Source organism: Schistocerca americana, chromosome 7 (genome assembly GCF_021461395.2).
Source record: "Schistocerca americana isolate TAMUIC-IGC-003095 chromosome 7, iqSchAmer2.1, whole genome shotgun sequence".
In the NCBI taxonomy this organism is placed as follows: domain Eukaryota; kingdom Metazoa; phylum Arthropoda; class Insecta; order Orthoptera; family Acrididae; genus Schistocerca; species Schistocerca americana.
The window spans coordinates 166,717,200-166,733,003 of record NC_060125.1 but is presented as its reverse complement, the minus strand read 5'-3'; the positions used below and the strand labels follow the sequence as shown (position 1 = coordinate 166,733,003).

General features: G+C 43.8%; 1 protein-coding gene across 1 annotated transcript in view; it reads left to right on the top strand.

Moving 5' to 3' along the window:
* The window catches only part of LOC124622821, a gene marked incomplete at its 5' end in the record, with an annotated part of 120,328 nt that overhangs the window by 52,440 nt on the left and 52,084 nt on the right, over positions 1 to 15,804 (top strand). The window contains one exon of the mRNA XM_047148613.1: positions 9,833 to 9,911. Coding sequence (XP_047004569.1) covers positions 9,833 to 9,911 — 79 coding nt within the window. The remainder of the gene's footprint in view (positions 1 to 9,832; positions 9,912 to 15,804) is intronic.

The window sequence follows — 15,804 nt, the reverse complement described above, 5'->3', positions numbered from 1 at the left end:
AAGAATATGAGCCATAGTCACCTGTGAGGGTAAATATTAGGATGTATAATTTCTTGTAAACAGATTTTGTTTCCAGGATTATGTTGCATATTTATTTCTTATTCATAAGAGAAAAAGAAATGGAAGAAGAAGAAATAATGAGGATTTTTCTTAAGGTAAAGAAATGAGATCACTGTTAGTGGAAGGAACATTATACTTCGAGACTGGAATACTGGAAAGAGTAAAGATAAAAGTAACCACTTGCCGTATAGTTGAGGTACTGAGAGGTTGACAGGCATGTAAACAAGACTGAAAACATTGCTGAGCTTTCAGCAATGTCTTCCTTCAGAGCTATCTAATTTACAACACGCACACACACACACACACAAATATCAAAGTCATATATGGCTACATTATCCCAGTCTATTAAATTGTCTCCTGGTGCTCCAGCTTAAATGGGATGAGGGGAACCGTCAATTGATGTGGGTGAGAGATGAGGATGGAGAAGTTGAGAGATTTGTGGCTAAGGGCTGGGGGAAGCGGCAACATGGGAACAGTATAGGAATTCGGCACTGCTGGGTTCACTCTGACATGAGCAGGTGAAGTGAGAACACAATGAAATGGAGATGAGAGTGGTATGGGGGAGAGATACAGTAGAGGAAGAAGGAGATTACTGAGAAAACTGACTGTAGGTTGATGTGTTGGAGTGGGAGGCATGATGATGATAGGTGACAGTTATTATGAGACAGGAGATGGGGGCCAGTGGCATAGTTATTGTGAGGAGAGGGATGATATATGGAGAGGAGCCATGGATCCCCCCTCCCCCCCCCCCCCCCCCCCCTTCAATTACCCCAGGCAACCATCTTTTAAAACAGGCCCTGATGTCATAATATCTCCTGCAGACGAAGGCTCCACTTCAATAATTATGTGACCCTAGTTATTACCCACTGTCTGACTGACCACTCTGGTTTTCTTGACATGGTTGATTAATGGTGTGCTTTCAGGTGTTCAGCCAAGTCGTTGTTTCTATTTTATCCACAATAGGAAACCATGATTTGGCTGAAGACCTGGAAGCACATCATTAACTGTCCGACTCCTCCACGTTGAAGCCCTGGCATAGCGATCCCAGCCCAGAATTCCAGCATAATCCATGCGTAAACTCCTAGACTATCCCACAACCTCTCCCTTGAGTCGTCGTCCTTACCCCAACCACCCCTCCCCTTCCCCCAAAACCACACACACACACACACACACACACACACACACACACACACACACACACACACATTTCCCCTGCTTCCTAAAATCAATAAGCCTAACCATCCTAGATGCCTGATTGTAGATAGTTACATTCTCCTATGGAAAGAATATTGAACCTTTAGGCCATTACCTCCAAATTGTCACCCATAACGTAGCTGCCTATGGAAAGGACACAAATCACTTTCTTCACTTTCTGTCAACCTTCCTCACCCCATTTCCCCCCGGCTCCCTGCTCGGCTTTGTTGATGCTACCTACCCATACACCAACATCCCCACAACCTTGGCACTGCTGCACATTACCACTTCCCATGTCCTGCCTGCTCTATAAACACATCACCTCGTTCTAATAATATCCTTACCCATAACTATTTCTCCTTGAAGTGAAAACACACACACACACACACACACACACACACACAAATATGCAACTCAACATGGGCACTCACATGGCACCCACATGGCACCCACATTTGACAACCTGTTTATTGACCAGCTAGAGGATATTTTCCCAGACACTCGGTATCCTAAACCCCTTGTCTGTTCATATTCACTGACAATATATTTGTGGGCATTTTATCTTGATTCCTCCTCCGATTCAACACCCTCTCTCCTGACTGCTTCATCTGGTCCTCCCCAGCCTAGCGTGACGCCTCCTGGACATTGATCTCCACTTTTCTGAGAGCTTTGTAAAAACATCTCTCTGTATCAAGCTTATCAACAGTAGCTCTCGTTTCAGCAGCTGCCATCCCTTCTACAATAAAAAGTCTGTATTGTACAGTGCATGTGCAGTGATGAGGAACCCCTTGCTCAGTATCCTGAAAGCCTCTGACCCTTGAACTACCCCATGGACTATCTACAAAAGAGTGCACCGGCCCTCCCCCTCATGACCCAGTAACACCCATAGTGGTTGGGGAGAGAGCTAATGTGAATTGTTCAGAGCTAAAGTAATTATGCTAACGCACATTTAGTCGCACTAGAAATTGTATGCCCAGAAACGCACGAAAGCATGGATCCTTGGAGTTTTGGTGTATGGCTTGATATTTACCTGGTCTTCTCAGCTATGGACAACAATGTCAGCATGGGTGTGGCGGCTATCCTCTCTTAATATTGGTTTCTTCTCCAAAAAAGTCAATTTAAAAATGTAAGTCCTCATTACGTTGTGAGGTGGAAATTAGGAAGTAGCTCAGTGGGAGAATAAAAACTTTCGACTTCCGCATATTATATCTTTTAATTAACACAATACTGGGAGAGTGCAATTACATATGTCTTTATTGCACTAGCTCGAAAGACTGACAGACACTGAGGTTGGTGAAAAGAAACGAATAAGGTACATAAAATAATTGATAGTTGACCTTTCTGTTTTCTGTTAGCTTACTTAGATAATCATACCTCCCTGCGATATCTTTGCCGCACGGGGGCAATGCAAATAAGAATTATTACAAATATTTCATTTATATGTGTACATCATTTAAAGAACCTACACACTAGGGCATCGACTACTATCATCATGCCCAGAAATGAGGAGTTTCTTAACCACAATCCTACTCATCTTCCCCAATGTGAAATTCTGTTTCTCACCCCATTTATGAAATGTACGGGAACTTCCTACCCACAATCCTTCCCCTTTCTCCCAAAAAGACATTCTGTGGCCAACCCGGTCTGCGAAATATACTGGTATACATCTACGTCTACATATGTACTCCTCAAGCCACCATATGGTGCATGGCGGAAGGTACAGTGTACCACAACTAGTCATTCCTGTTCCTGTTCCACACGCAGATAGAGCTAGGGAATAGCAACTGTCTATACGTCTCCATATTAGCCCTAATTTCTCGTATCTTATCTTCATGGTCTCTACGCAAAATATATGTTGGGGCAGTAGGATTGTGCTGCAGTCAGCTTCAAATGCCAGTTCTCTGAACTTTCTCAGCTTTGTTCTTCAGAATGAATGTCTTCTTTTCTCTAAGTATTCCCAATGGAGCTTCCAAAGTATATCTGTAATACTTGCATATTGATTGAACCTACTGGTAACAAATCTAGCAGCTCACCTCTGAATTGCATCAGTGTCTTCATTCTATCCGACCTGGTGCAGATCCCAAACCCTCGAGCAGTAATCCAGAATCGATCTCACTAGCGTCCTACATACAGTCTGCTTTATGGATGAACCACACTTTCCTGCAATTCTCCCAATAAACTGAAGTCGACCATTCACCTTCCTTACCACAATCCTCACATGCTCATTCCATTTCACATTGCTTCACAATGCTACCGCCAGATATTTAAACAATGAGACTGTGTTAAAGCAGGCCTCTAATAATGCAGTATCTGAACATTACAGGCTTGCACATTTAGAGCTAGCTACCATTCATCTCACCAACTAGAAATTTTGTCTAAGTTGTCTTGTATCTTCCTACAGGCCCCCAACTTCGACACCTTACCGTACACTACAGCAGCACTAGCAAACAGCCGCAGATTGCTGCCCACCCTGTCTGCCAGATGCCATTTATGTATATAGAAAATAGCAGTGGTTCTATCACACTTCCCTAGGGCACTCCTGATGTTACCCATGTCTCTGATGAACACTTGCCGTTGAGGACAACGTTCTGGGCTCTATTATTTAAGGAGGGGCAGGACATCAAACGGGACGGCTTGGAGCAGGAGAGACACCACAGGACATTTTAATTTCCACTGTCTATACTTTTAAAAATAAATTCATAAAACTTTGTCAGAATGACCAGAAAGGATTCAGGATTTACACTTATAGTGGTAGAAGTTCAAAAATATAAGAAAATAATTTATTTTTTGACATTTGTATTTCACCTTTTTTTCACTTACCATTGGCTGCATTTGTTGCTATAGGTACACTTTTCTTCATAAGTAAGGGAGATTCTTCGATGAATTTTGCACAGCATACAAACCATACTTACAGGTGCATGAAACTTTAGAATTTTTCAAATCTATTAAAAACTGTGATAAAAATTGTGGTAATTAACTATAAAATTTGAGTTTTTTTCTGAACATGAAGTTTAAAATATAACAGCACACTCATTTTTTCATAAATTAAATAATTTCTAGAGTTTCATACACCTGTAAGTATGGTTTGTATGCTGTGCAAAATTCATTGGAGAATCTCTCTTACTTTTGAAGAAATGTGTACCTATAGCAACAACTGCAGCCATAGAAGTGAAAAAATTATGAACTTTCACATTTAAAAAAAAAAAAAAATTATTTTGTTATGTTTTTGAACTTCCACTGCTATGATTGTGAATCCTGAATCCTTCCTGGTCATGCTGACAAAGTTTTATGAGTTTATTCGTAAAAGTATAGACAATGGAAATTAAAATGTCCTGTGGTGTCTCTCCTGCTCCAAGACGGCCCGTGTGATGTCCTACCCCCCTTAAGAAATCTTTGAGCCAGCCACATATGTAGGAGCCTATTCCATATGTATGTACCTTCGTTAACAGTCAGCAGTGGGGTACTATGTTGAATGCTTTTCGGAAATATAGAAATGTGGAATCAGTATGTTGCCCTTCATCCGTTGGTCACAGTACATCATGTGAGAAAAGAGCAAGAACTCTGTGCAAAGATCAGATGTTTGTATCTGTATGAACGTTTTCTTAAATGTGGAATTTAAAACTTTGGCCATCCTTTTGCTGCCTTCTACTGCCAAACAAGACTGGTCAATGAGCCTTAGACCCACTTAGCAATTTTACATAGGATCAGCATTTTTTGGGGTTCTCCACCAGCTCGTTAGCCGAGGTATAACGGTGGTAGCTGTTGTATGCTTTGCTCACATATCTTTTTACAATCGCATGAATCTGTACTAATCTTTTCCTGTCATCATTTGTGTGTCCATCTTTATGCAAAACCCTTTCCCAATCTGTAGGTTCATGGGTTGTATCCCAGTGTAAGACAGAGATGCAAGACCATGCACTTATCTAGAAAATTGTATTTCAGTCCCATCATAACCGTATATTATTCTATCAGAGACGAGGTCATCTGTGAAAGCACTCAGATCATATCCCGACTGTGTTGTGACCTTTCCTTCAATATGGGAATAGCCACCACCAAACAGTGGACAAAATAAGAGTTAACTGCCCAGTTGAGTGTAATATAATTGACTTCAGTAACTATTTCATAGCCTGTATCATCTGGATTCCCCCTATCCCCACATACCTGCTTCTCTTAATTACATAGTTGGAAAATGTCCTTGTGACACATCTGTTGACCCAACAATAATTGTGTACCGAACCTCCACTACGCACTGTCCCACATTCATGTCTGCCCCTGTCACCATGCCTCTCACTTCACCATCAGTCTACACTCATTCTTTCCTCTCCAAAGTTCCTCATCCTTTCTTCTATCTCCCTCTCCCCATTAAACTTGACTTCTCCACCTTATTGTGTGCCTCCCACAGCTCCACCTGATGGCACCAGGATGAGCTCATCAGTGCCACATTCATATTCCTGTCACTCTCAGCCACCCGTCCCTCCACCACCATTCCTGCCCATGCCTCACTTTGCCTGTCACCAATTCCACACAGTACAAGCTCTCACCCCAGTTCAGTCTGAGAAACGAAATTGTTTGAAGGCTCGCCAACTTTTCATTCTTGTTTATATACCTATTGTGCCTCAGTTACATGGTAAGTGGTTACCTTCACTATTTCAATTAATTGTAAACATATTATTTCCTTATACCATCACATACAGTGACTAGGTTAGTAACACTTATCTTTTATCCATGGACATAGCCATAATGAGAGTCATTCTTTCATGCTCCAGCCATAGAAAGGTTGAGGGGTAGCGAATAATGATACTACATTTACCATACACTGTATATCATACAGAGTTTTGCAGATCTCAGGAATGTTCTCTAAACTTCTGTTATCAGCTGGTCAGTACGTGGTTTTCTTCTTCTTCTTCTTCCTCTTCCTCCTTCTCCTCATTTGGCAGGACAGTCCTCATGTTAAAAGAAATGGGAGGGGGGGGGGGTTGATGGGTGCGGGTGGGGTGATGTTAGCCAACTACCTGAGTTTCCCTGCAAATGCCTTTCACCGTGAGTGCAAAGTGTAAAAACCAGTACTGTGTTACATATTGCAGTCAAGGGTTTTAGACAAGGTTATTTACGCATCAGTTTCCACACACACTTTTCTAGTGCAAAACAGCACTCAAATATTTCAATTTATTGTGCAGCATTTTTTATAGCTTACAATTTTATTTATTACACCACCCTCAAAAGCTTCCCCTCACCATCGTTCAGAATCCAAAAGCTAAACAGACCTGAAACACAGCCATGATCCTTTCCTCCAAATGCCTTAGCCCCACAGAAGTATCAGTCCTTTCCAAAGGCCTTATCTTTTGTTCCATTCCTAAATGCAATCCTGCTGGACTTGTTAAAGACCTTCTCTCCGTCTCCCAGTCCCTACAGTGGAAACACTTTTTCACCACCAGCCCTACCAATCAGACTCAATGTAAGACCAATGTCGAACCCTGCCTGACTCAGTTCACTCTTCTTTTCAACCGTGATCCACCCCTATTGCCCCTAAATCACCCACTGTTAACCTTCCAGAATTCTTAACATTTAACATTGCCTCACCATCATTCTCCAAATCTCTCAACATGCAAGCTAGCCTTACATTTGCAGAAAGTTTGACAATCCACACCTTATCAACCTACCTGCTGTCAGAGGCTCCACTTCAGTTATTCTGAATTGCAAGGATTACCTAGCAGAAAGACTCCGCCAGCTACCAGATTTGTCTACCTGGAAACCCTGCCACAGTTATCCTATCCAGAGATCCAGCAGGGTCTCCAGTCTCTCCTTCAAAACCTTAGGCCCATCGCAGAACCTCTCCCAGGAGTCTGTCTGTCTCCGCACACCTACCACTCCATGTACTCCTGCCTTCTATTTTTTGATTTTATTTTACACATCTAGTTCCATAGGACCAAATTGAGGAGCAAATCTCCATGGTCATGCAACATGTCAGTACATGAAATTACAACAGAAAAGTAGTAACAGATAAAATAAAGTGTTAATGAATCCTAAAAAAAGTCAAGGTACAAGTTTATGTAAATTCAGTCAAAAACATAACTCATGAATCAGCTTAATTTTTCAAGGAACTACTCGACATTTACATAGAGTTACTCATGTGGAAACTCTTCAGTTTTGTAAATGGATGCAGCAGAATACTGCTCGCCTTTTTGCACAAGAGTCCAGGAAGTGTGATAACTGCTAATTCTTGGGAATAAGCTGATATTGTTAACAAGAAATGACTGTAAACAATATGTATATTGACAGGCTAATGCCAGAATACCCAGACTAATGAACAGGGGTTGACAAGAGGTTCACTAACTTTCACCCTCTATTGCTGAACCAACTATTTCTGAGCCAAAAATATCCTTTGAGAATGGGAAGAGTTACCCAAAATGCTTCCTGAAGTCCATAAACCTAACCATCCAGGACACCCTATTGTGGCCGGGTACTGTGCTCGCACTGAGAGACTCTCTGCTCTCATAGACAAACACCTTTAGCCTATTACCTGCAATGTACACTTCTATATGAAAGATACCAACCATTTCATACACTGACTGTCCACAATTCCTGTTCCTTTACCACACTGTGCCCTGCTCGTCACTATTGGTGCCACTGTCCTTTACATTAACATCCCTAATGCCCATGGACTAGCTCCTATTAAACACCACCTTTCCCAATGCCCAATGAATTCCAAACCTACAATCTCCTTCCTGGTCACCATAAGCAACTACTTCCACACACAGAATTACTTCTCCTTTGAAGATGTCACCCCACAAACAGATTCAGGAAATGGCAAGGGGCACCTGCATAGCACCATCCTATGACAACATACTCGGGGGCCATCTAGAGAAATCCTTCCAAACCACACAGAATCCCAAAGCCCTCACCTAGTTCGGATTATTGATAACATCTTTTTGATCTGGATTGAAGATCAGGACACCCTATCCACATTCCTCCAGAACCTCTACACTTTTCCCCCATTTGCTTCACGTGGTCCACCTCATCCCAACAAGCCACCTTCCTCAATATTGGTCTCCACCTCAAAGATGGCTACCTCAGTGCCTCCATCCATATCAAACCTACCAACCACCAATGTTACCTCCACTTCGACAACTGCCATCCATTCCATGCAAAGAAGTCCCTTCCATACAGCCCAGCCATCTGTGGCCATTGCATCTGTAGTGATGAGCAGTCCTCAAAACATACAAGGGGATTACTGAGGCCTTCACAGACTGTAATTATCTTCGTAACCTTGAATAGAAACAGATCTCCCATGCCTTATCTCTCCAGTCACCCACCACATACCAGAGTCCTGCCGTTCGGCCAGAGAGGTGCATTCCCCTTGTGACCCAGTACCACCCAGTACTGGAGCAGCTGAATCATGTTTTCTGCCAGGGCTTTGACTACCACTCGCCGTGCCTTGAAATAAAGAATGTCCTGCCAACTATCCTCCCCACCCCTCCCAATGTGATATTCCACCACCATCCGAACCTGCACAATATCCTTGTCCATCCCTACTCCGCCCCTGCTCTCAAACCCTTGCCTCACGGCTCATATCCCTGTAATAGACCTAAATACAAGACCTGTCCCATACATCCTCCCACCAGTACCAACTCCAATCCAGTCACAAGAATCACCTATCCATCAAAGGCAGTGCTACCTGCGAAACAATTGTGTAATCTAAAAGCTGAGCTGCAACCACTGTGCTGAATTCTATGTGGCTATGACAGCCAACAAGCTGCCTGCCAACATTAATGGCCACCAACAAACTGTGGCCAAGAAGCAGCTGGATCACCGAGTTACTGAGCTTGCTGCCCAACACAACGTTCTTCATTTTAATGACTGCTTCACAGCCTGTGCCATCTGGATCCTTCCCATCAACACCTGCTTTTTCAACACCTGCTTTTCCGAATTGCGTAGATGGGAACTCTCCCTGCAATATGTCCTATGTTACTGCAACCTTCTGGCATCAACCTTGCTTAATTGTAGTCCTTCACCCACCTATCCCCTCCCCTGATCTCACTCCACAGCTTTCTATTTCACAAGCTCACCTACAATCTTTTTACTTCCCTCCTATTCCACCCTTCCCCCTCCCTCTTGCCCTCTGTCTAACCTCCCAACTGTACCTGGCTGCTCTGCGTTCTCTCCACCTCGTGCCTGTATGCTCCCACAAACAGCACTTTACCATCTCGCACCGACATCCTGCTCACACTCCCCCTCCCCTTCCCAGCCTCTTTCTTACTCCCACCACCCAGATTGCTTCTCCCTTCACGCTCAGTAGCTCACAGTCTGGCATTGGCAGCCAGAGGCAGAGGTCATCTGTCTTGTGAGCTGCATTTGCATGAATGTGTGTGTGTATGTTGTCTGTTTCAGATGAAGGCCTTCTGGCCAAAAGCTTATGTGTTTAGTAGCCTTTTTGTTATGCCTGTCTGTGACTCAATATCTCCACTGTATGGTGAGTAGCAATCCATCCTTTTCATAATATTGCCATTATTCCATTCTGGATTAACCGTTGTTTAATTTTATTTATTTCTATTTTGGCACATATTCCTTTTTGTTGCAGAACACTGGAAAAGAAGAAAATTGTAAAGTGGAGGAAGCATATAAGAAAGCCATAGACTTCTTTGAGAAAAGAAACAATGGTAATAAGTTTTCATTTCTTGTATGTTTTTCAAGTTGCTGTAATACTCTTATGTTGCATTATTACTTCAGTATGTTTAATATCCTCATTTAAAATAAATTTAGTTTTCTTTTGTTCATTGCATTGTATGAGAGCAAAACAAAAAGTAAATGAACTTTTTAAGAAACTCCATATAACCTCCCTTTGCCTTTGTGCAATTGGTTCGTATCCTGACAAATTTCACAATTCTGCTCTGGAAGAAGCTTTGTGGCATTCTGCAGATCCACTGTTGTGCTGCCTCCGCAACTTTGTCATCCGATGAAAACATAGGTGCTCTTTCAAAGCTGACAAATCACTTAGTGCTATGTCAGGACTGTACAATGGATGTTACAGCAGTGAATGCAATGAACTGTTTTCTCAACTGTATGAGGGTGGACATTATCCTGAAGTAAACACACACACACCTTTGTAGGCTTCCATCTCCTCTCCTTTTTTGATTTCGGGATTCAGATCTCACAGTAGCTGTCACTATTCACTGTGTGACATTAAGGAGTGTAATGAACCAACAATGGACCTTTCAGAGCTCAGAAAATTGTCTTCTTCAACTTCTCATCGAGTGCCTGGCTTGGGAAATTTTTTGCTTTAGGCAAAGCTGGATGATGTTTCTACAGCGTGCTCTCCTGCTTACTCTGTCGTTTGTAGTGATGGACCCACGTCATCAACAGTTATTAAGTGGCTAATAAACTATTCTTCCTCCTCTTTGAAAATGCTTTAAATTTGATTTCAGCTTTTCCAAACTTTTCCGTTGTCTGTCAATTGATGTGATACCCAACCACCACAATCTTTGCAAAGTTTAGAAAACCATGGATGATTGAAAATACTGAACCATGGCTACCATTCAACTAGCATAATAGTGCTCCTATCGGAGCACAAAAAAGTGAATATGCTGCTGTTTGAAAGACTCTTGAGTGAAAAGTGGGACACCACCTGCTTCATTTTACCTTCCTCAGCACTTTTAAAAATTTTGCCGTGTTGCTTTTCTTAACATGTAACCCAGCTCTCACCCCCAGAAACTCACCTAACTGTAACTTGTTCACACCCACTAGTCCATGACTGTTAAGTCCCTCATACAATGCACTTGCACTTGCCCATTCTCACTCATGCAGCCCAATCATTGTCATCGTCTATTTGCGTCTTCTGTCTCTGTCGCCTGTCTCACAGCTACAGTCTCTTTTGTTCTGCTTTCTACTATTCTCTTCTCTCACTGTCACTGCCTCCCTCATGTTCTCTTGTACTGCTCCTATCTCATTCATTCCTTCCCATTACTGCTGTCTCTCTTCACGGTCTCTGTGTCTCACTTCCTCCTTGTCAGTGTCAAACTCTCTGTCCCTGTCTTAGATTTCGCCTCATACCAGATTTTATATGAGCTTTTTACATGTACATGTAAGGTAACCTTGAACATCTGTTTCTTGTAAACAGGTAAAGATACCAACAAAATTTTCAAGATCGTTTGAGATCAGGATCATAGAACTATATTGTAAAAATTTCAGCCATTTGCTTTGTATAGCCATGTGGGAATCCATGGTTCTTCGAGATCAGGATCTTAGTAATATGTTTGAAAAATTTCAGCCATTTGCTATGCATAGTCATCTTGGAACTATGCATAGTCATCTTGGAATTGTTGGCTCGGTTTTGGTACAAGAAAAGTGCTAAAATATGATTTTTTTGGGTCAGGGGAGGGGGGTTTCTTAGGAACAACCCATGAACTAATAAAAGAGTTTTGAAAATGGGAAGATGGTACCTGTAGATAAATGTCTAGAGAATATACGGTTAAAATTTGAGTAATTTGCTGTGGTTATTTATTATTTAGATTTTGCCTTGTATTGGATTTTATGTCCATATTTTACATGTAGAAGTATGGTAACTTTGCAGCTCTGTATCTGGGAAATGGATAAAGATATCAAGAAAAGTTTCATGGCTTTTTGAGATTATGATCTTAGGAATATAACAGAAAAATTTTAGCCATTCGCTGCCCATAGGCATCTTGGAATCGGCAACTTGGTTTTGGTATGAAAAAATGGCAAAAAACCAGTTGTTTTGGAGTTTCCTAAGTAACCATTAATGACTAATGGTATCTCCATTATCCCCTTAAGGTACGCTGTTGACCACATCTAATGCAAAAAGACCTTCCGATTTGCTCCATTTGCCTAAGCAGGAGCAAGTGTGTAATATGCATACTTTGACCCTGTGCTATAGGGTAGTGACACTAGCGTGATCCTTCTGTTTGGTATACAAATGGTTTCTAGCTCAAGAGTTATCCAGAACATTTGACTTTGCCTTTCTATCACCAAAAGAACCTGAGATATGAGCCCTGGAAGAATCCTGTTTCTATTTGCAGTATTCTGGAACATATTATGTAGCTCATGCTGTCACGTGTACCTGTTTTCATTATATTATTGACTACTGATGAGCCTAGTACAAACATGTGAAACATGTTTGGAAAACACAAATAAAAGATTCAGTTGCAAAAGACAGTATTTTGTATCATCTATATGATGTGTAATTGAATAACATTTACAAAATAGTTACTTCATTACTTCCTCCGAACATTTTGATTTGATAGAATCATCTGTAAATTACTTACTGTTCACCCATTTAGAGAAAACTACATCTTATTTGTAATGGCATACTAAAATTTATGACAAAATGTAACTTCTACTCTAGTTTGAAAACATGAGAGCACTCTTGCATAAACACAACGTACAGTATGTGTTCAAAAAGTAACAGGAAATTTGTAATTTCATGTGTTGGATTAGTCCAATTTCTGCAATATTTTCATTGTGTTAGGAAACATGTCATAAAAATATCTGTACCATGTTTTCCACATTGTATATATATAATCTGTTGTCAGCTGCTAAAAAGATTACATATGTTTGGTGATATCACCAATTATTTTTCTATACATATTACAAATTAAAGTTCCCTGCAATGTTTTTCTGTCTGTACATAACAGCTAATCTCAGAAACTACTGTGGGGAGTTTGATACAGTTTTCACTAATAGATAGACTGATTCATGAGGAAGTTTTGTTCGTTAATGTATTACTGCTATGCCAGACAACTCATCCAGTCATAGATACTTAGTATTACCCAAGCGAAGACACGGTGAATCACTAGTTTTGTATGAAGATGGATCACAGGATATGTATTAAATTTTGCTATAAATGGAATAAAGTACAGTAAAGGTTTAAAATATTAGATTTTCTGTTTTTTTTTCTTCTCATGAGTTGTTTATGAGTGTAGTGGTATTAGTGTTTTGAAGAAGGTCTTGAAGACATTGAAGATGACGAACCCCCTTTGGTTCCCCAGCACATCATCAGTTTATGAAATCTTAGAAAAAAGCAAAAGGATTAATTGTGAATGATCATTGATTTATAGTCGGAGAAGTCAGTGATGATGTTGACCTGTCTACTTGTAGTAACCAAAACCAACTGCAGGAACGCCTTGGGCTGCGGATCGGAGCCGCCAGGTGGGGAATCTGCCGGCGGTGGAGCATGCACCACCGGGTAAACACAAGGATGAGTCGGACGACAGACCAACGACAACCGACAATGACAGACACAACAAGGAAGAGATAAACAATGGAGGCTTGTAGAAACCACAACACCAAACACCAACAGTAAATCCACTCGGAACCAGAGCCAGGCAAATGTCAACAATGGGCAATGACCAGAACGCAGTACCGCCGAGGTAGAGACGCAATCCAGAGCGAGTACCAGACTGACTGGACTAGGGCAGAGCGGGTCCCTATATACGAAACCGGAGGGAGCAGCTATTGGCCGTGGTCTGCACGTGGCGTAGCGGTGGCGCCCTCGCTGCGCGAGAGCCACTGCATGGAATAGCCGCCGCGGATGCGGAGCCCTCTATGGGCTGACCACGTCCATTTGTTCCGGCGCGTGTTCGACTTCCGCGGCGGGAGGTACTAGATCCCTCCCCCCCCCGAAGTTGGTGCATAGGGTCGGAAATGCCCCGGACGATGCTGGGGCAGGCGGAAGGAGGGCACTGGGTGTGATATGTCCGGAGGGACCACTGGGGGAGGGGAGGGCAGGCTGTCTGCGGCATCCATCAAGGTGTCACCAGATGGCAGGGGGTCAGAGGGCGTCTCTATACCCTGGCGAGGCGGAAGGGGTGTCTGCAGAGCCGGCGAGGAGATGGAGGGAAGGGCTCCACCTTGAGGGACGTGTCCGCACCAGGAAGCAGGGAAGGTGGTTGGGGAGGAATGAAGACAGGGGCCCGAGGGCAAAGTTGGTTATGGTGGCGACGCTCGAGCCCCCTTTGTGTCTGTACGGTCGTCACACGCCGCCCATGAGCTGCCGTCACCGTAGCGGGCGTCCATGCAGGTATGCTGCCATAGGAGCGGGCCCACACGGCCATGCCCGGGGCGTAGCGCTGGGAGGGGCGAGAGCGGGGCCCAGAAGGGGATGTTGTCAGCAGGTGGAGGAGGGTCCGAGGTTGTCGCCCGTGAAGGAGTTTGGCAGGAATATGGCCGGCCACCAGCGTAGTGCGGTAAGTGCTTAGAAACAAGGTGAGGGCCGAGGTGGTGGCCGACGGCTCTACTGATTTCATCAGCTGCTGTTTGAAAGTGCGCACCAGGCGTTCCGCCACGCCATTGGATGAAGGATGGAAGGGGGTAGAGCGAATGTGTTTGATACCGTTAGCGGAGCAGAAGTTCTGGAACGAGGACGCCGTGAATTGGGACCCGTTATCTGTAACCAATGTGTGAGGAAGGCCTTCAATGACCAACACCTGGGCCAAGGCGGTGAGGGTGGCATCAGTGGTGGTGGAAGCCATGTTGACCACATATGGGTATTTGGAATAGGCATCAATGAGGAGGAGCCACACGGAGCCTAAGAAGGGGCCTGCAAAATCTAGATGGATCCTGTCCCAGGGTTGGCTGGGTGTTGGCCAGGATGTGAAAGATTGTGGAGGACAGCCTGACGACGCACACACACTGTGCAACCACGGACCAGGTGCTCAATGTCTCCATCGATCCCTGGCCAATAGACATGTCGTCGAGCCAATGCCTTCATGTGAGACATCCCCCAGTGTCCGCGGTGTAATAAGTGCAGGACTCGGTGGCGTAAGTCCGGAGGAATCACCACCCGATGGGCGTCCGAGTCCATGGACAACAGGAGGACGTCCTCCATCACCGTAAGTCTGTCTGAGACGTGACGCCACAGGCTGAAGTCAGTTTTCAAACGTCGGGTAAGGTAGGGAGGCCAACCATGTGTCACATAGCATAGGACTTGCCGCAGAATGGGGTCCCTGTGCGTGGAAGCGGCGATTTGCGTGGCCGTCAGAGGAAATCCATCGAGAGTCTCCCGGCGGGCAGAGTTGATGTGGAAGCACAGGACTTCCTGCTGGTCGAACGCCGGATCAGGTCCTGCTGGGAGACGTGACGAGGCATCTGCATTAGTGTGTTGACTGGTGGGCTTATAGCAGATGGTGTAAGTGTAATTACGCTAGAACAATGCCCAGCACTGAAGACGCTGAGCCGTCCGTTCTGGGAAGTGCGAATGTGGCCCATAAAGCGACACTAAGGGCTTGTGATCCGTGAGGAGGGTGAACTGCGCCCCAAACAGGTAAATGTGAAATTTCTGAACTGCCAAAATAATGGCAAGAGCCTCCTTTTTGATCTGAGAGTAATTCCTTTGCGCAGGGGTTAACGTCTTGGATGCATATGCCACAGGTTGTTCCAACCCATCCTCATTCCTGTGTGCCAGGACTGCCCCAATCCTGCACGCTGAGGCATCGGCCGCCACCACCAAGGGACGATCCGGAGAGAAAGGCGTAAGGCAAGGGGCAGTTTTCAGCCTTGTGTTCAGGTGGGTGAAAGCCTGATCGCAGGCAGAAGTCC